This window comes from Drosophila sulfurigaster, chromosome 3, assembly GCF_023558435.1.
Source record: "Drosophila sulfurigaster albostrigata strain 15112-1811.04 chromosome 3, ASM2355843v2, whole genome shotgun sequence".
Taxonomy (NCBI): Eukaryota; Metazoa; Arthropoda; class Insecta; order Diptera; family Drosophilidae; genus Drosophila; species Drosophila sulfurigaster.
The window spans coordinates 44,480,914-44,501,057 of NC_084883.1; the positions used below are offsets into that span (position 1 = coordinate 44,480,914).

General features: G+C 42.5%; 3 protein-coding genes across 5 annotated transcripts in view; 1 reads left to right on the forward strand and 2 right to left on the reverse strand.

Moving 5' to 3' along the window:
- Window positions 1-167: 167 nt before the first annotated feature.
- LOC133840432 (Bardet-Biedl syndrome 1 protein homolog) lies at window positions 168-2,337 on the reverse strand. The gene is made up of 4 exons (XM_062272246.1): window positions 1,916-2,337; window positions 1,621-1,856; window positions 726-1,563; window positions 168-665 (listed from the first exon to the last, which is right to left on the reverse strand). The coding sequence occupies exons 1-4, from the start codon at window positions 2,193-2,195 to the stop codon at window positions 196-198; spliced, it is 1,824 nt and encodes a 607-aa protein (XP_062128230.1). The 5' UTR covers window positions 2,196-2,337; the 3' UTR covers window positions 168-195.
- Window positions 2,338-2,547: 210 nt separating this feature from the next.
- On the forward strand, window positions 2,548-5,191 carry LOC133840433 (protein male-specific lethal-3). The gene is made up of 6 exons (XM_062272247.1): window positions 2,548-2,796; window positions 2,922-3,100; window positions 3,176-3,802; window positions 3,863-4,338; window positions 4,404-4,488; window positions 4,547-5,191. Exons 1-6 carry the CDS (start codon window positions 2,695-2,697, stop codon window positions 4,647-4,649), a joined length of 1,572 nt encoding a protein of 523 aa, XP_062128231.1. The 5' UTR covers window positions 2,548-2,694; the 3' UTR covers window positions 4,650-5,191.
- The window catches only part of LOC133840430 (formin-J), a 45,432-nt gene continuing 30,416 nt past the window's right edge, over window positions 5,129-20,144 (reverse strand). For 2 of the 3 annotated variants that reach the window (XM_062272244.1, XM_062272243.1), the window contains exons 4-12: window positions 17,219-17,252; window positions 13,423-13,573; window positions 11,190-12,187; window positions 10,782-11,132; window positions 9,856-10,235; window positions 9,496-9,798; window positions 9,122-9,431; window positions 7,979-8,112; window positions 5,129-7,914 (exon numbers count right to left, since the gene is read on the reverse strand). In XM_062272244.1, coding sequence (XP_062128228.1) covers window positions 5,786-7,914; window positions 7,979-8,112; window positions 9,122-9,431; window positions 9,496-9,798; window positions 9,856-10,235; window positions 10,782-11,132; window positions 11,190-12,187; window positions 13,423-13,573; window positions 17,219-17,252 — 4,790 coding nt within the window. In that variant the 3' untranslated portion in view covers window positions 5,129-5,785. The remainder of the gene's footprint in view (window positions 7,915-7,978; window positions 8,113-9,121; window positions 9,432-9,495; window positions 9,799-9,855; window positions 10,236-10,781; window positions 11,133-11,189; window positions 12,188-13,422; window positions 13,574-17,218; window positions 17,253-20,144) is intronic. The other variant, XM_062272245.1, reaches the window with a different exon arrangement.

Here is a 20,144-nt window from a genome sequence, read left to right on the forward strand (position 1 = left end):
TGTTGACGCTGATCAAGAATATATATACTTTATAGGGTCGGAGATGCCTCCTTCTGCCTGTTACATACATTTCCTGCCGGCACAAAGTTATAATACCCTTCTACCCTATGGGTAGCGGGTATAAAAATCAATTAAAAACATTTTCAAGTGTGCACTAAATGACGCAACTTACCAACAACAACAAATGAGTGTAAACTAAAAAGCCGCCTCAGATTGCGGCATGGCCACTGCGGCAGCAATCAACGGCTTCGACTGTCCAGTCTTCAACAGCATGACGCGAATCTGGGAATTGTCGGGCGTCAGGCTGCCCGGTGGCAACTTGTCCATCGGATCCAGCACAGCAACAACCTCAAAGTCAACGCGCAGCGGAATGCCGGGCAATACACTGGGCAACCTGGCCATGGACTGCGACATAGTGTAGTGCCGTCGATCTGCATGCAGCAGCACCACCAAATTCGATGCCATCTTAAAGGTGGACAGATTTTGGACGGTGAGGTAGAGACGGAAGGCGGGTCCGCTGCCGCAAACCTCGGCTGAGAGCTTGACAGGTGCATGGGTGAGATCACCAGAGATGGTGCTCTCCGAGGAGTTGATGGCATCGATGGTGGCACGCGCTGCTGTGTGACGCAGTCGCCACAGTTCTACCTGAAAGCTGCCATAGCTTGCTGAAAGCAAATAGTTGAAATAATTCAAAATAAAACACTAATACAGCATTCATTACTCACCCTTGGCCTTTAGCTTCTCTCGCGCAGCCTGCTCCACGAATATGGAACTCTTTTTGGGCTTGTCCAGTATGGATACATCCGCAATCCGTTGTGACTTTGTTGCACTTTTATTCGCTGCCGCTGCAGCTGCAACGACGTCGGTTTCAAATCGTGTCACACGTCGCAGTATCTTGAAAAACATTTCACCCGACTGCGTAGTCAATGTGAGCACATGATCCTCCATGCCCATGCGACCGTAAAGCATGGCAGCCACTGTCTCGGGCAGCACAAATTCATCGACCAGATAACGTTGTAGAAAGAATTTAACGACGCCGCCTTGAAGCGCCACAGCCACCAAAGTGAGGCCCAGATGCGCCAGCATCAGTGGCAGAATGCAGACTGGTTGTGCCTCCAGCTGCACCTGATAGAGCAGTTTGCCACGCTTAGAGTAGCAGAGGTACCGTTGTTCCATGGTGGTCACCACAATGGTCTGATCTACAGGTAATAGTAGTAGACCCGTCAATGCAGTGGTCATCTTGAGTATCTCCTGTCCCTCGTTGTTGGCCTTACGCAGTAGATAGACGCCTCCATTGCGTGTGCCCACCACAATGCAAAAGTCCGTTTCGTAGGTGCCATGCACAGATATCAGGCTGGGCACAGCGGTTTCATAGCTACAAGTGCGCGCCTGATAAACCAGATTGAAGCCTTGTGGTTCCAGAACAAAGACGCGACCTGTGTCTGTGGCGAGCACCAGATGTGAGGGCGGATTGGGGCTGCTGGAGACACGTTTCAAGCAGCACATGGCCACAATGTTGCCAACTCGACCCACAGGCGAGTCCTTGTGTGTCTCAATGAAGGACTAAAAGATAAGATGATATCAATGCAATTGGAGAGATATTCATAACAGTTAGCCTACTTCTCTCTCCTCCCCGCTGAGCTGTAGCAGTCGCTGTGTTTTGCGCGACAGCTTCGCATGATCCACCTCCTTGAGCAACTGCAGCAGTTCATCGTGAGTCTCTGTCTTCATCACAGGAAGCTTTCGCCACACCTCCAGCTCCAGTTCCTCGGCATCCAAGGCGGGCACAGTGTACTTAAAGTAAGGCTTCATATGCCTGTAGAAGAGCACAGACTCTGCAATGGCAACGGCAATCACTGAGAGAGAATAAAAGAGTGAGATTAAGAAAGCTAATCGAATTGTTTCTTTAACTCACCCGGTGTTTTGGGCTCGGTTTCGTCGATATAGAGACTCTCAATGGCCGTGGGAATGCCTGGCAGCGATTGCTCCTGCTTCAGCTTGAGACCACGAAACACTTTTAGCTTAGCGGAGGGCTCGTCATCGTCCTCCAGCGAAATGTCGGCAGCCAAAAGACGCACGTAACCATCGCATTGAACATCACTCAATGTCATGCAACTTGACAGTGTTGAGAGGAGGAGTGGCGTTTCTTCACCAATGTCCACATGCAGCCAATTAGATGTCAATGCAGTTGCCATATCTTAATTTGCTAGCTAAAGAATATATAACGTTTGGGCAGTGTAGTAATTAAGCGATAATTATTTGTTTTGGTTTTTCATCCTTAGCAACGAAAGTATTTTCAATTTGCGCCAACATTTGTTATCGATAATAGAAGATAACATAATGTGCCATTCACAGTTTACGGATACATTTGTTGCAGAGCAATCGAAATTATAAGTAAAATGTTATTGAAAGATTTCTGATAAATATTAGCTTATAAAATAAATAAATAAATTTGTAACTTGAGTTGCCGTTATCTTCGCATTTATCGAGTGTGTTAGCAATATAGATATTGACCAAAATGGAACTAGTCGGCTTCTATAAATTCATGCAATTTCCCAGCCCTGGTGTAAGTGCCTTTTTGCGTGAATGGCTAAAGAGCAACATCGCGAGCGACGCGACGAGTGCAATTTATAAATAACAATAATTTAGGCATAAGTTAATAATAAATAGCAGTAGTGTGTTCATACAAAAGTGATGACGGCAAGAGAGAACGAGGTGCAGCTTTTCAACCGGGGCGAAAGAGTCCTGTGCTACGAACCCGACGAATCGAAGGCGAGGGTTTTGTACGTCAGTAAGGTAACCATGCACAAGCACACTCGCAAAATTGCACACACACAGGCGCACGAAACGTCAAATAGAAGTGCCAAACACGAGGTGGTCGGCTTCGATTTTTCTCACGGAAAAACTGTTTTTCATCATAGGTATTGGCCGTGTATGAGCAAAGGGACGAGGCAAATTACACGTACTTTGAATACAAAATTCATTTTCAAGGCTGGAGCTCAAGCTGGGATCGAAATGTGCGCGCCTCCGGTCTTTTAAAAGACAACGAAGAGAATCGCAAACTTCAGCGTGAACTGGCTGAGGCCGCGCAGCTACAAAAGTGAGTATACACAACGACACTGTCTGTGTGAGCTTTAAGTGTATGTGTAACGGTTTGTTTACAAATTACTTACAGAAGTGGCGGCTACTCATACAAAGACACTAAGACACCCACTTTGCCGGCAAGTAAAAAGCAACGATTGACGCGAGGTGGTGCTGGTAATCTAGAGGACTCGGTTGCTGATCCTCTGGACATATCCCAGGATTTTTCACATAAAAACTCGCGTTCTCGGGACAACAGTGGGAATCGAGCACGCGACTCGAGCGGTGGCCGGAAAGCGGACAAAACCGGCGCAGCAGCAGGTGCAGTAGATGCCAGCGGAATGAGGGAGACACGGAAAGCAGCACGCGGCGGTGGCCGCAAAGGTGGCAAGTCGATTTTCAGCATGCGCACGCCACAGAAAGAGTCGGCGAACAATATGTCGATGGATGAGGATAAGTTTATCAATCAGGATGATCGTGTGATGCTGCGCATTAGTGAACGATTACGCGGTTACATGGAGTATGATTACAACATGGTCTGTATGCTGGGCAAGCAGCATGCGCTGCCCGCTCGCATGCCCATCGTGACCATACTGGAGAACTTTGTGAAGCAGCGCGCTGTGGAGCTGGCGATTAGCATCAAACAGGACAGTTCACGGGGTCGCGTCACGACCAGTCGAAATGCGCGCATGGAGCGTGAATACGACCGTGTAATGTCCATGTAAGTGAGCAAGAATTTTAATTCAAACTTAATCGCAACTAATCGAATCGTAATTTGTAGTGTTTGCATGCTGAAGGAAGTTGTTGATGGATTGCGCATCTATTTCGAGTTTCATCTTGAGGACCACCTGCTCTATAAGGAGGAGAAAGACTATGTACACAGGCATTTAACCGATGATAATTTAAAGAACTGCAGCATTATGCTGAACAACGCTGCTGTCTATATCAATGTCGATGCAGAGCTGATTACCCAGAGTGCGGTAGTGAATGGCGATGACGAGAATGAGCATGTTTTTGGCGGCGTTGAGTACAAGAAGCAGCGAGATAAATACCTCGAGTACATTGTGAATAATAGTGGCAAGAATAGCATGGCTCTCGCCTACGATGAACGCAACTCACCTTATAAGGCAGCTGACAAACTGCCTTTCGAAATGTACGGCTTCCTCTGTGAGACCTTTAACTGGAGATTGTTGTCCGCAGAGTCGCGGCCAGAGAAATCCATGATGTTTGGCGCACCTCATCTGGCGCGTTTATTGGGTAAGCTTACTTTGCTTGCTTTCATTTTATTTAATTACTTATTAATCGTTTTAATCTATTTGCAGTTAAGTTGCCAGAATATCTGAATGTTTCGCCTATATCCAATGAAAAGCTGGAAGATCTGCTGAAACATTTAAACTCCTTCATAAAGTAAGTCGATTAATTGTATTTTTCATGCCTCGTTGATTAATTCTGTCATTGTTTGCAGTTATTTAGAGAACCATGAGGAATGGTTTGATAAGGAGAACTATGTACATCCAGCTGTGAACCAGGAACAGCTGCAACAGGAACTGCTCGAATCTCTAGAGTAGTCAAACAGAGATTTCAAGTCTGGTAGTCTTAGATATTTAGTTGTTAAGCTACTGCCAGGGGGAAAGTAAAAGAGAAAGTCTTTTATAAAGTCGATTAGATTTTAAGTAGATTTTTTTTATTATTGTATTTTATTTATTATGCATTTTTAAAGCTTGCTTTTTTGTTTGTATTTTATTTTTTTTAGAATTGTAATTGTCATTTTGTTCAGTATCAATATCAATACGTATACTTTTATCAATTAACAATAATGTTTTATGATTTTGGTTTTCATTTGCATTTTGTTTTAACTACACAAGTTGTAAATAACGCGCTGTCTATAAAAAAACCTACACATGTATAATCGAATAATGTCTAAAACTAATTGTTAATGTTAATATATGGAAAAGACAATTGTAACTTTTTTTTCATTTTTATTTGTGTGTTTTCTTAAAATCTAAGTTAGAGTTGAATAGTTTAACGTCTAGTATTTTGTCTTTAATATCCTTTTTTTTTTTGTAAATGTGTATTTTGTGCTCAAATATATTAAGAATTTTCAACGATATTTGTCTTTATGCTTAACAATTAGAATGTAAGAGGTCCTTGGAAACTGATGGAAAAGTGCTTTGAAAAACCTTTCGCATTTGAAACACATTTGTGACGAGTCCTCCACGGCGGGGCGCACCTGTTTCTCTGGATGTGTGTTTGTTTCTGTTTGTGTTTGGTGTTTTACGGGGCGTTTATTACTTTGGAATGTGCTGGGAATCAACGGACCCATGGTTGGACCCATACTAAACTAGTGGCTACTTGGTAAATAACATACGCTTGGAGCGTTTACGTGTTTGTGTGTGTGTGTATGTGTGGAGTTTATTGTGCAAAATCCTGCCTAGAAATTCGAAACGTTTTGTTGTAATTTTAATTTTAATTGTAATTGTCATTTGTTTGTATTTTGTTATTCTTTTGATGTCGTTTACTTGGACGGCTTAGAGTAGATGCTTGTCTGCGTTTTGTAACTTGTCTTTGTTCCTCGTTTTTGTCTCGTTTGTGTCTTGTGTTAACTTGGACGAGTCCTTCTTATCCTTAATACATAATTATACTGTACTCTCTCTCTGTGTCTTTCAGCTTTCCCTAAATAGTATTGTGTTTTGTTGTATTTTACTTATTTCTGTCGCTTCGTGGCACTGCTGGCCGTGGGACGCATAAAGCTGCTGACGGATTGCCGAGGATTGCGCTGCTGAGGATTACTACTGCTGCTGTTGCTGCTTGTCTTCGCCTGCTGATTCAGCACATTCTTCACCAGCATCGCACTACGCGCTGCTGTCAGTCGTGAGGCGGATGCCGAAGCTGTTGCCGCCGTTGTGCTCGTGCTTTGATTCTCCTTGAAACTTGTGCTGTTGCCCAACGGTTGTCCCGCTGCCTGAGCACTGCGTGTCGTCTGGCCAGGCGTGAGCTTGCTGCGCACCAAGATGACACTGGGACCCACACTGGAACCGCTGCTGCTGCTGCGACTGGCTGGGACACCGCGTGCTGTGGCTGGACGTGCATTTTGGGCTGCCAGTGGACGCTTGCTGGGTGAGGAGTCCACGGAGACGGTGGCGGTGCGCTGCACTGAGGGCAGACGACGCACCACGGTCTGTGTGGAGGCGGCACTGTTGATGGAGGAGCGCGACGAGCGTAAGCTGTTCCTGGAGCTGCTGCGTTCGACGTCGCGGGATTTGGGTGCGTTCAACGCGTAGCTGGGATCGCGACGCACACCCGACGCGGAGCGTATGCTGCCGTTGGGAGTGGCACCCAGCATCGGGCTGCCGTTGGGCATGCGCAGCGGACGACTCGCCGAGAGGCTGCGCTTGGCTGTTGCACTCGCTGCTGCTGATGACTGGGATGCAGTTTGTGTGGCTGGCATTGGATTGTGTCTGCTTCCTGGTGCCGCACTTGTGGAGCTGCCGCGGAGACGCGCCTGCTGGAGTCGATCCGAGAGGCGACTGCCCATGCCCATGCCCATGATGCTGGTCGTCGTTGTCTTCTGCTTCGACAGCGGACGCGAACGTTGCTGCGAGGGCGCATCATTAGTCTCGTTGCAGGAGGAGTTGGTGCTCTCGCCTTTGCCATGCGATGGCGTGTCGGAGACCAGGCTCTGCGTCTCCTCGAAGCCCTCGTCGTTGAGCTCGTGATGTCCGCTTGCACTTAGCTTCAGCTTGCTGGGCGTCAGCTCGCGTGGCGGACTCCAGGGACGCTCGGGTGTGCCCGTTGGTGACTTGAGATTGCGTATGGCTTCGCGCACATCTTCCTGGTTGATGGAGCTGATGTGGCGACCCACTTTCTCCAGCTTGGTAATGTTGCGAGCCTTGTCCGGCTGCTCCTCCCGCTCACGTTCACGCTCCCTTTGTTGCTCATCCTTTTGCAGTCTTCGCACTTCATTGGCGCTCGCTGATTGCTTGATCTCCTGGTTGGTTGACGTTGCCAGCTCTTCGTTGCCGCTGCTGTAGTCCGTGGGTCGCTTGTAACGTCGCGTGCGTCTTGCTGAAGCGTGTCTGTCAAAGTGTCCTGGTGCATCCGACTCCGCTGTCGAGACTGCGGTGCTCGCTGTCGTGTTCTTCTCCTCCGGCAGATGCTTTGGCTTGTCCGTCATGCTGACGGTGACCACTGTGGTGTTGGGCGTGGCCAGCACACGTCGCGTCACTGGCGGCGTCTCAATGTTGTCCGCATCAATCTCCTTGGACGCATACTGTGACTCGTTGTGACTCTTGTGATGATCCAACAGACTGGCAAAGGGATCTTCATGCGCCGATGATGTTATATTTTCAGATGGGGCCGCTTCCTTTGGCTTCGCTGGCTCCGGTTTCATGTCCATGGCGGAGGGACGTCGCACATAGATCTTCAGGCAATCGGCGCTGCCGTCGCTTTCGCCCAGCAGCTGTATAATGGACTTGCGACGATCCTCCTCGGCTATCGAGTGCAACACGCCAGGAGTTTGACTCTGCTCCTGCGATCGCTGGCGGCGATATTGACGCAGCTCCTCGGCGGTGGTCAGATGTGGTTGCGACTTCGTTGCGGCATCGGCAATCGCCTGAATGTTGCCCACCACATCGGTGTTGTCCAGTGTGCTTGATGGCTTCCAGTCCGCATAGACTCGCTGGTATTTGTCAGCAGTTTTGTGCGTCTCCTGATCTCGTTGCTTGTGGTGTTGATTAGTTGGATTAGTTGGCGTCGTTGTTGCCGTTGTTGTGGTCGATGTTGTTGCTGGCATTATCTTCTCTTCTGGCAATGGATCCAGTTTTCGTTCGTTTTCTGTGAAACAAATGATTAGAGATTAGAGATGTTGCCATTGGGAATGGGGTTTATGATGTCTTACCAGATTCGTTTTCGAGCGATCGCCGATTCGCATTTACCAGGCGACGTTTCCGCTTGTATTCCTCGTTCTGTTTCTCATCGTTTTCGTTGGACTGCAGCCAAGTCTCGATTTTCTGGCGCCATTCACGGGATATTCTATATAAAAATTATAGAAATTATATATCAAATTAATTAAAGAGAAGGTAAAATCAAATCAAAATAACTAGCCCCGTAATTTATAAGCTTTTTCTTGTAGTGTTAGGAAACAGACAAATAATAAATAATATTAAACAAAAATGTTTTGTGTTTTTAATAAGGAATTAAAGATTATATTTTTAAAAATACATTTTATGTACCCTTCACTTCAACTATAGCAATAATAATATTAACATAAAACATGCAATATGAAATTATTAAAAAAAAAACGAACTCTGCTTTTTAATTCTTTTTTATAGAGAAGAAGAGAACTCTAAGATTTTCTGTAATTATTCCCTGGGGAGTTAACTAGTCATCAACATAAAAAGTTAATTTATCAATAATAAATTGCGTTAATTTGGCATTGACAAGTTTTTGATTGTAGTTAAATTAAATGGTGATATTCATAACTGTGTTTTTTCTCTTATGAATTTAATAGATTTTAATTGATTGTAAAATTAACTGATGAGGAGGAAATTAATAATTTAACAATCAACTCGTGCAAATTTTAATATAAAAGATACAAATATATAGGAATGGAATGGTAACTAAAAACAGGTTGCATTTTAAACATTTGTAAATATTTCATCATGTTTAAGAAGTGTTAGTTAGTGCGTTATATATATATATATATATAAAACATATTCATGTCTTTAAGCGTGTTAGTTTAAAAATCAAAACCAAAAGAATATTGAACATTTAAGGCATTATTTTTATTCTGATATAACCAACAAATATTAAGCAGTTTATGAGTAAAGTAAATAATATATTAAATTCTTGAGAAGTATTGAGGATTATTTAAAATAAGTTTAAAAAAAGTGTAGGAACATAAGGAATAAATTTCTTCAAAATAATTTCGAAGATTTTGGTGTTTAAAATGTAAAAGGAACATATGGTAGCAATATAAAGTGTGAGCATTAAGGATTATTTAAAACAGGCAATAGTCAATATAATAGAAGGAATTTCAAACCTCGGTTTCGCATCCTCGTGCGCTGTTGTCGTGGGCGGCTGCTGCTGTTGCTGTTGTGGATGCTGTGACTGAATGTGAATGGTTGTTGTGGGGCCATTGCTGACTGGTGTATTCGCTGTGGTTGTGGGCGTGCCCGTGCCGCTGCTGGCCAAGGGCGACTGCAGGCGATCCTGCTGCTGTTGAGGCTGGGGCTGCAGCAAAGGAGCTGGCGAGCAGGCGCGTTCGCGATCGACGCCAAAATCAATGTTGAGCAGTTCCGGACGCTTGCGACTCGAGCTGCCGGAGCGAGCTCGTCTGCCTATGGAGCGATCTGAAGACAAAGAAGAAAAACAGTTGAAGAAAAGGAATCAAAAGGGAGGATGAGGATCACTTACCTAGACTGCCGTAGGCAACTTTGCGATCGCGACTAGCGTGTCCATCATAAGGTCCTGTGGAGCGGCGCAGGAATTCCATGAGCTCATCCTCTCCGGCCAGCACACGACTCGGTCGCCGACGCAGACTTCCATTGGGTGTAATGTCTGGCGAGGCGCTGCTGTCCTGCTCGAGGCGTATGAAGCCATTGGTGATCTCTCCTGAGCCCAGCTGGCGTCTGCTTAGCGCGGGACTGGCGCGCGGATCGAACAAACCGTCGCCCAGAAATGAGTCTGAGTCGGAGACAGGCGTGCCTGCCTGACCCACTGTAAAAATACAGTCATTAGTTGCTAATCCTTGCTAAGTCTCAACTTCGAACTTACGCTGCCTGGCTCGCTTGGCCATTTGCTCCTCGCGCTGTTTGCGTCGCAGAGTCGCCTGCTGCTCCTGCTGCACTCGTTTCTCGTTCTCTTTGATTGACTGCCGAAACTTATCACAGAAATTCTGAAAGATCTTGAAGCACTCCTCCAGCTTGAATGTGCCCGCATCCTCGCAAAAGAACTCGGCCAACTTGAGACGCAACGCATCCACCTGCTTCATGCCCTCCTTCAGCACCGACAACTCCGACTTTGCGGCCAGCAGAAAGTCCAGCATCTGCTGCTTGATGTCCGCATCCGTTTCGGGCTGTTCAATCTGGTTGCTGATCTTGGTTATGCGATTTTCCAGCGTGCTAATCTCGCTGTTGATCTGCTCCATGGTTGTTCTGAAAAGGAATAACAGATTTGTGATTATGTAACGGGAGCAATGCTTACAAGATTTAAAATAAAACCTGTTTTAATGCACTACATTACGAAATTGAATCCCAATTCGAAACAAAGGTCTTTTAGTAAGAGAAAGAAAAGAATCTAATATGAGTAAAAAGTATTTTTTTTTATTGTCAAGATTCGAGATAATTGAGATTTGAAAATAGCAAATCTTTAGGGTGTGTAATATGAAGAATTAAGTATTTAATGTGTAGTCTATTTAGTTTTAGGTTTTTCTTTGTTAAATAATATTGAGATATCAGTAGGAAAGAAGGAAATGATAATGTAATGTGTTTTTGGCAAAATACTTCAAAAGAATTTAGAAAGCTACAGTTAACTTTTGACTGTAATAAACCATTCATTTTCTGAGATTTATCAAGTTTTAACTAGGAAAAGATTATGTAATATCCTATAATAGTCCAGTGTCTAGCTCACAAACTTAATAAACCCATTTTCATTTTTATCAGAAGTTAATAAACTGATATTATAAAGAACTGAAGACTTACTTGCTGGCATTTTCGAGCGTGTTTAGCTGCGCGGTGAACTGCAGCAACTCGGGATTGCGTCGCTCCGCTTGGAGGGCCACAAAGTGTATGAGATTCATGCCCGGTTTGTTGGCCCTGATGTCCGTGAGCTTCTGCAGCGAGGAGAGCTTAACTCCCGCAGCATTACCCGCATAGCCGCCAGAGTTGAGGAAATTGCCCGCGACGACAAGCAAATAGAGCAACTCCTGCAGCGCTTTGCTGTTCAGCAGATCATCGCCAGCGTAGAGCATGGCATTGATGCAGGGCTCCAGATACGCAACATTGGCGGCAAACTCCTCTTTGAGCAACATACTCTCAATGCGCAGTTTGTAGCTACAGAAAACGATGCAATTAATAAGAAGAATCTTTTGGAATTATTTCAGGACTTACTTGGGCACCTCGAGCAGCTGCAGCAGAAACTTTTCAGCCGTGGCCAGACGCGTCTTGTCGCCGTTGAAGCTCTTCAGCAGATCCAGTTCATCCATGACGGGCAGTATCTTGAGCAGTCCCCGCAATCTCTCTGCGCCAATCTCCTCGTGCACGCCATCCTTGATTAGCTGAATGATATTCTGATGGCCACTGCGAAACTGCTTCACAAAGATGTTCACATTCAGGCTGCGTTTGCCATCGAGCAACGTGATCTCCGCCTCCTTTTTGGACTTGCGATCGAGCGTATCGTAACCGCTGGACGACTGATTGCCACTGGTATCCCTGCCCAGCTTGGGTGAACCTTGTCCGCTGGTGGATTGCAATTGAAAGAGATCCTCGAGCTCGATAAAATCAATGTCCTTTTGGCTAGAGTCGCGATGCTGTGTGGCCATGTTGCTCCAGATGTTGTCGTTGTTCATCAGCACCTTGCTCTGCGATATCATGCCCCAGTTAATTGTCCTCATCTTCGCCTTGGGCGCCGGCGTATCCTGCTGTGGCAGCAGTACAACCGTCGGCACTGGCGCCGCTGCCACCGGCTGCATTGGAGTGCGTGGTCGCGACATGGACGGAGGTGGCGGTGGCGGTGGCAGTACTGGACCGTGTCCGTTCACCGTGAGACCACCGTTCATGATGGGCGGCGGCGGTGGCGGTGGAGCGGGCGCTGCTGGTGCCATCGGCGGTGGTGGCGGCGGTGGCTTGGCGGCATTCTGTGCGGGCTGCGCAGGTTTGCGCGTTGGACTTGTGGCATCGCTGGCTCGACATGCGGAGCACGTGAATTTCTGGGCGGATTGTTGGCGCAGCAGGCGCACTGCATCGTCGGGCGACTCGATGAGGGTGGCGCGATGCACGAGACGCTCGCAAGTGTCCCAGATGACATCGCTAAGCGGCTCGCGGGAGTCAACGCGCAGCAGATGCTGCAGTATGCTGAGGAATGGACCCTCTTGCGGCTTGTCGGCCACCTGGCGAAGAGAGCAGAGAACATACGGTTAGATATAGGAACAGGAAGGAATATTATGGGGCCATATGTTGGTGGTTTGCAATAGTTTGCGTGAAATTGAACGAGTCAACGAAAAGTTTGATTTATCTGTTAGCACAGTCCTTAACAATAATTAAATTATTAATGGCAAATAAAACAAACAGAAAGGTATTAATTTTGAATTGATAATGCGACTGTTTTGTTTATATTTATTAAAGATCAGTTGAAGCTGACAATGTGAGAACTTGTTCGACTGCAATATACGAACTGTTAACGCTGTAGTCTAGTTAGGCTAAATTTATTGTTGAGAACGTATTTTAGAAACAGTAATGAGCATTTTTTGAAGTAAATCATTTGGTAACTTATTGAATTGTACTATTTGCGATCCTCTAAGTGCCCAGTTTGTCCCTACTATGTTATTGCAAGGTGATCTATATAAGCAACATTGGTTGCTTAGAACGACTCCTTCAAATAATAATGTTAATTAATTTATTTATTTATTATAGAATTTTAGAACACGCTGAAGTGTTTAGTTAGCTATTACACATAGCTGCATACCTTAGTAATATTGCTTGCTGGGAATGAGCTTTAAAAATAATAGTGAAGATCATTTTAGGCAAGCAATTGTGTAACTTAATTACACTTTTAGTGCTCATTTTGCCTAGTAATCTTGCATTGAAATGTGACACAAAGCAAGAAGATTAATTTATGAATGTTTTCTATTTATTTTAACTAAACTAGTTTATGCATTTTTAATAAATTTGCCAATCTAAGAATGTGCTAAAAGAATTGCCATCAATTAACTGTATGCAAGCTGGGCATGTCGCTAGATGGCGCCACCACAGTTGAAAGGAATAAATTTAAATACAATTAAAATGAAATAAATTACTATTGAACTGTCCACCTGCCATTTCATTTCCTAGTTACTATACTGACATTTATCCCGGCTCGCGTGCAGAGCGGCAACTGCCGCAGCCTTGACTGAGTGCAAACAACGAAGCAAACACACAAATGCACACACAGGTACACACTCACACACATACACACACACATGCATACACTCAGAAACATTCACCACAGCCACAAGCACACACGCTCTTCTATTAGCCAGAGTAATCCACATATGCACACGGCACGTATACTTAATGCACATGCAAATATTACGCATACGCCGCGTATGACACACAGAGTGAGAGAGTAGGATAACTGTCGCCTTACCTGTCGCAGTATCGCGTAAAAGACATCAAGATGCGAATTCAGATTGATGCCATCGGGCGCCCAGCCTGGACTCTGGGCCTCGTCGCATTCCTGTTGCTCCACGAATACGTCCAATTGTACGATGATATCGCCCACACTCTGTGCGACTTTTCTGCAAATGAGCAAAGAGGGGCAATCAATGGGTTAATAATGATGGTAATTGCATACGGAATGAATGTGTTGTGTTGCTCGCTCGTTCGTCCGGTTCATTATTCAAACGGTAATTTGCACTTGGCAATTTGCAATTTGCAATTTGTTGTGCATGGCAATTGACAATTGTTGGTTACTAATTGATTTGTTATTTATGACAAATGCAACAACGATTTATGGTCCACAAGTTGCCAACAGGCAGCGGACAACCGTGACATTGAGTAACCTCAGCAGGTTGCCAAAATTACAAAAACCGAAACTCACTTGAGATTCTGCACCAGTTGCAAGGCAGCGCCGCTGTAACGGGACAGCGAGCAGCAGAACGTGCGACGTCGCTGCAGCTGCAACTTCAATGGCAATGGCAACGGAGGAGCAGAGGCTGATTGAGATGACGACGACGAGGACGAGGACGAGGACGAGTACGTTGATGACTCCACGTTGCCTGCCTTGCAGCAGCCTTGGCAATCGACACAAAAATATATCAAATGAAAACACAAACAAAACTCGCTGCACGTTTTTTTTTTTTAGAGGCAGCCGCCTGTCGTCCTAACCATATTCGATAGTTGTTAGTTCAAGTTGTTTTGTGTTAAAAACTAATCGTTTGTTGTTCGTTGCTTTGCTGTGTCCCTGTCGCAGATGCAGCTCCTTTTATGGCCTCTCCTGGCAAATCGAATATTGCACCTTCTATTTATTTGTTGTTTTTCTTTTTAATTGCTTTTCAATTGTGTTTTGGGGCGACGACGAGTTCAACGCGACGACAGCGAGGCAACAGCCAGCAGTCAGCAGCAGCAGCTAGGCAATGGCAATGGCAATAACGAGGACGAGGCAGGACTGAGACCAGCCGGAGCCAGTTGAGCACAACTCGAGAGCCGCAGAGAGTCGCTGCTCTACTTAAGAGCGAGAGAGCGAGAATTTGTTGTTGCCTTTGTCCTTGCCAGACACGTGCTGCGCGCGCATTGCCAAAAAAATAATATAAAAAAGAAAAACAAAGGCGAGTCGACTTGGCAACTGAAGAGTGCTGTTCACATTTGTTGTTACTCTCTTTTCGTTTATATGTTATTGTGACGAGACATCATCATCATCATCGGCACGTGATGCAGTTCTATTTTGACTCATCACGGCATTTTTGTTTTCGTTTTCGTTTTTTTTTTTACCGGCCAGCCGCACGAAATGTGGGCGCCAAAGTGGGAAAATAGTGGGAAAGTCCTGACTGTAAAGGAAGTCGCAGGCACTGTGAAAACAACAAGGCTAATTCCGAGGCACACGAAACGGAAGCACCAAAGTTACCGAGAATCAACAACTTTTGCGGCAACTGAAATCCACACCGGAAAGTTCAGAGTTTAAACTGTATCTTTCTCTCTCGGTGTTTTGCAACAAGAGCAACAACAACCACATTTCTTAAGCAACTTTTTGCAGGCAAATCTGGCTAAAGATCAAGGTTGCCGGCTGAGAAAAGTTGACCCTAAACTGCTTCCTGAGCGGTGATAATAAATGTGGTTTGACAACAAGTTATTGTCTGGCTTTTATTTCGAGCAAATAATATTTCTTTAAATATTGATTTAAGCTACAATTGAAATATGTAATCTTGCTAGTTCTAAAATTTGTATGTATACAAAAAGCAAAAGAAATATGCCTTTAATTTGGTTAATTGGTTTTATTTATGTTATCGGTTTACTCTTTTAGAAAAAAATGGACGTAGATTCCAAAAAGATGATACAAATATAAAATAAGTTTGAATAGAAAGTAATTTTGTAATTGAAAATCCTTAAGTGGTAAGGATTAAAAGCACATTGATTCCAATAAGCTTATATTCAAATAAAAGAAGTTTAAAGAGGACGAAGTTTTTCAATAGAACCCCACACACCTTTGCTCTATAAATACTTTTTAATTTACATAGAACTACCATAAATCAAAAACAAAAACAAAATAACTCGACTCCATAAATCTCTTTAGAATGTTTGCGGACAACAAATTCCATTTGCTATCAACGCACTTAAGAAATCTATTAATAAATTATGCGAAACGAAAATAATAATTATTTGCGTCTCACATATTTATGTGTTTATTGTGTGTAATTATATACGCGTGGATTGCAGTTAAACACGTAAAGTTCTCAAGTTGAAATCGATGTAATTTAATATTGAGAGACAATCAAAATGTTTGTCGAATTTTGCAGATTGATTAGAACTCATTGGATTTGACAGCAATTAAAATCCGCTTAAAGCAACTCAGCAGCTTCCAAGCTACGCATTGACTCTAATGAGCATCTGTTTATTAATAGCACCTAAGCTGCCCCCCTCCCCTTTTCCCCCTCTTCATTTGTCTAAGAATAACCCCCTGAGGGGTACAAAGCGCTGAAATCAAAGCGCTGTTCGGCTGAATGAAAACGTTTAAAGCGATTTGTGATTTCGAAAAATATTTGAAATAAATTCAAAAGCGCGAGAAACTACGCATTTAATTTAAACAAATTTTCATAACAATGGGAGGCGGCGGGGTAACTGTTGGAAGGAGGCGTGGTAGCTGCCAGATGACAAAATGGATGGGGGTCCATCACTTGGCCCCAGACACAAAAAAAGACACACAAAACAGAGCCGCAAGACAAATGGCATGAAACAATCAATTAGGCGAAGATTTCTATGACGAGCGTGGAGAAGAAGCTGCCAGAGAGGGGGGCAGAGGGGAAGGCTGAGGGGTTTCGGATTGTTGATCATTTTTTGGGCTAGAACTATTTGGACAAAAATTTAATTGAATTTGTATTAGTTTTGCGCAAAGCGACAAATTTGTTGTCAACTTGCGGCCGAGGCCCCCATTAATAAACCAGTTTACCAGAAGGGGGAAGGGAGGGGAAGGGAGTTGGAAGCAGGGAGGTAGCTAACTAATTGATTTATTGTTGACTAATTAAATATTGAATTAATTGCTTGACAGACACAAAACAAACCAGCCAAAAACAAAACCGGCGCAAATTATTTGCATAAAACAGCGACGAAGAAAAAAGTAAAGAAAACTTTTTTGTGTTTGTCTTTTTGGATCGTTGCCGTTTTTGATGGATGTTTGACAAGCGTACAAAATCGTCGAACTTGGCCAACGCCAATTGAGTGACCGTTAATGACAGCCACGGGGTGTGGAGGGGAGAAGGTTTTTAGAGGGGTGGTGGGGGGAGGGACTGATACGCGTGCCCATGTGAAATTCTGCGATGCCACAATGGACCTTGATCTTGTCTAGTTGATTGCCGAACAAATTGACTGCAAAAATGCAAATTCAACGATTTCGCCATCGTGAATACTTATTCGAATAGCGAATCGGTTGGGTGTATTCACATCGAAAATACCACTAAAAATCGCTACTTAAACTGTTTGTGATATTCATTTGGACCATGTTGTTATACGCGTTGTGGGAGTGTTTTTTCAGGGTTTCACTTCGCAAACATTGCATAATTTTGTTTTTGTCTTGATTTAACATGAATCTACTTTATAAGTATGAGTGTCTGAGTTATCGAAGTGTGGGTGCCCTAGCAATATCTTTGTCTTACAATTGCCCATCTGCCACCTCCACCTCCCCCTCTCCTCGCCCACTTCTCCAACAGTTTTATTGTAAGCCTTAGACTCACCTTAGATTGTTCAGCAGCGGCAGCACTTTGAGGCCTGCAAAGAGAAAAAACATCGAATGAATAACAAATAGTATTAGTTGCGAGTGTGTTTGAAATATAAATGCAAATCGAATATATTACAATAGTGTCAAATTACAAATGCCTTAAACTGCTCTAGTGCTCCATAACAAACATTTCAATGCCAAAGATCGTTCGACTAGCTAATGCTCTACAAAATGGTGAAATTCATTTTGAAGTTTATGTGTATTTTTATCTATAACTCGAAAACATTTACATTTCGAAGAATATATATTTTTTAAGGTCCACATTTAAACTTGAAATAATATTTATTTTATTTAATATTTATTCCTGTGAATTTTAAAACTATAATTCAATTTCATTTTCTTATGAATAATCAATTCAGTTTTTTTTTTGACTACAATTGCTTTTTATTAGACATTGGCAAGCAACTAACAACTTTTTAAGACATATAACATTTATTTGATGTTTGTTTCAAATATTACATTTTAATTTATCGAAACATAAAATTGTATTTATTTGTAATTTCTCATATTCAACTATATTTTTCAATTAAAGCCCAAACGACTTATTATGTAAATTACAGTTTCTGTTTTTATTTCTCGTTCATTAAATAAATAACTGAACATGTATTTTATTTCCTAATGAAACACCAAACGATGTTTTTTTTTAATTATTTCTGTTTTTAGTCCTCGTTAAGTAAATGCATGGCTAATATATTTTGATTTTCTAATTAAAAACCAATCGAGTTTCTGTGTTTAGTCGAATCAAAATAAAATGAATAAAATACTTGAGTAAATTCGTATATTTCGAATAACTTTAATTATAATTTTATTATTAGTATTTTTTATTGATTATTAAAATTTTTTCTTGGAAAAATTACATTCTTATATTTTTTATTGTTTTTTCTTTTATAATTATTTTAAAAATTTTAAATGTAGAAACAACATTTACTTTATTATTTGTGTCTATATTGAATGATTCAAAGCAGTCAACAATAAAGTAAGTGAAATCGACATTTGCATTTTATAGAGCTAACAACAACTGCATAAACCGATTCGTTTACAACTTTTATTGGTCTGTTTTTTTTTTTTTTTTTTTGTCAACAACTAAACTTGCATATTTTATGCGTAACACGACTCTTTAGTACATGACAGATTTATAGCAGGTATCATATCATAAATTTGACTATGGTTTAATTTAACTAACGAGCTTTCGAACCCATTTGATATTCAATATATGCCGAGCATAATGGACTTCTCTTGTTTCAGAATCTACTTAGTGTGTTTATGGCGAATAATTTTAAATAAATTGTGTGCACAATAAATAAAGGAAGCACTAAATCAATTGAAACCAGAAAAGTGAGTCTCTTATATAACAATTATCGAGTACAATTGGGTGTCAATTTAACACCCATAATTACAGTTGCCCCTAAAATGGAATGATTTAATAATTATTTATTTCAATATAGTATTTTGATGTCAATATTGGAATCAATGTTTTCACAATCGAGAAAGTTGTTTTCTCAATCTTTGCTTTTATAATCTTTGGCAAGTGTGTGTGTGTGTGTGTGTGGTTGGCTTATAAAGATCTTTTCATATCGTATAAGCTTAAGTTGCGCCACTGCCCAACTCCCACCATACTCTCGAGTACAGAGACTGGATATGGATTGGGGTCTGTGGACTGGAGATTGGATGTTGGATATTGGAGAGACCGCCCAATGTTGTGGCCCAAGTAGCTTCCGGTCAAGCTTGTTTTAAGTAACTTTTTTTTTTTGTATTTCTTGATCAATTTTATCGCCTTCTGCTTTTATTTGCGCACTAAGAAGCAAATGATTGTAAGTAAATAATAAAAAAATTAATTACAAAATATACTTGTGAAAGTCGTTGCAGTAGCTTCTGTGTGTTCCCCTTCCCCCTTTACACACTTTCCCCTCCTTCTCTCGTTAGGTTTCCTTGTAGCATGTGCCTTATTTGGCGCCTTGACGTTCATAATTTTATTTTACGACTCTGTTTCGTTGTCATTTCATTTATTTGAAATTGAAAACCATAAAAGGCGCACAATTAAAATGTGTGTTTGTGAGTCAGACAAGTGTCTCTGTGTGTGTGTGTGTGTGTGAACGTTTCTTTTGTTCGAGGCATTGTTTTGAGTTTCGGAAGTCGAGGTCTTTAACTATGTAGAATTGCGAGAACTGAGAACCCGATCTTACATAAAAGTCACTCGCAACTTTGTCAATGCCCTACAGGCCGCAAGGAGTTTGGCAAATTTGCATCTGAGCCCCGCCCAAAATCAACAGTTAATTGTTTAATAACAGGCAACAAAAGAGCGAGCGAGAGAAGCGCGACATTCAAATTGAATTCAGCGGGGAAAAAAATCCAATTCGATTTAAATATTTTTTTTTATGTACATTTTGTTGTTGTTTTTTGCTCGATATTGTAAATCTGTTGACGCTTTATAAATCAATTGAAATTGAAATTTGCCAGGCAAGCGAAAAACAAAAAAAAAAACTAAATGAGAAAATTGTTAAGCAAATAAATTTATGGCGCGATCGCGCAACAGAAAAACTTAGCGTGCCACAAAGTGGAAAATCATGGGGCATAAATCAGAGAGAGAAAAAAATCGCCGCACAGCCGGCAGCGATGGACTTGACAGATGACATACAACAGATATGATGGCTATACTCTATGCTATCTATATATATATATTGCCGACTCACTGACTCCCCTGACAATTCCAATGCAGATTCAAAGAACTTCGAGTTGCGAGTTCTCTCAACTGATCCGATAATTGGGCACTTAAGTGGCATTAGCAGATTTCAGAGAACTCTGACTCTGACTTTGAATTGAATTGAATAATATGCAAATATATTGAACATGTTTTTTCCTTCGAGGGGCGTTTCTGGAAAGTC

Coding starts and splice junctions, on each gene's coding strand:
- LOC133840433 (XM_062272247.1), top strand. CDS start 2,695: ATGACGGCAAGAGAGAACGAGGTGCAGCTTTTCAACCGGGGCGAAAGA. Junction 2,797..2,921: donor GGGTTTTGTACGTCAGTAAG/GTAACCATGCAC, acceptor TTTTCATCATAG/GTATTGGCCGTGTATGAGCA. Junction 4,339..4,403: donor TCATCTGGCGCGTTTATTGG/GTAAGCTTACTT, acceptor ATCTATTTGCAG/TTAAGTTGCCAGAATATCTG.
- LOC133840432 (XM_062272246.1), bottom strand. CDS start 2,195: ATGGCAACTGCATTGACATCTAATTGGCTGCATGTGGACATTGGTGAA. Junction 1,857..1,915: donor AACCGAGCCCAAAACACCGG/GTGAGTTAAAGA, acceptor ATTCTCTCTCAG/TGATTGCCGTTGCCATTGCA. Junction 1,564..1,620: donor TCAGCGGGGAGGAGAGAGAA/GTAGGCTAACTG, acceptor CTTATCTTTTAG/TCCTTCATTGAGACACACAA.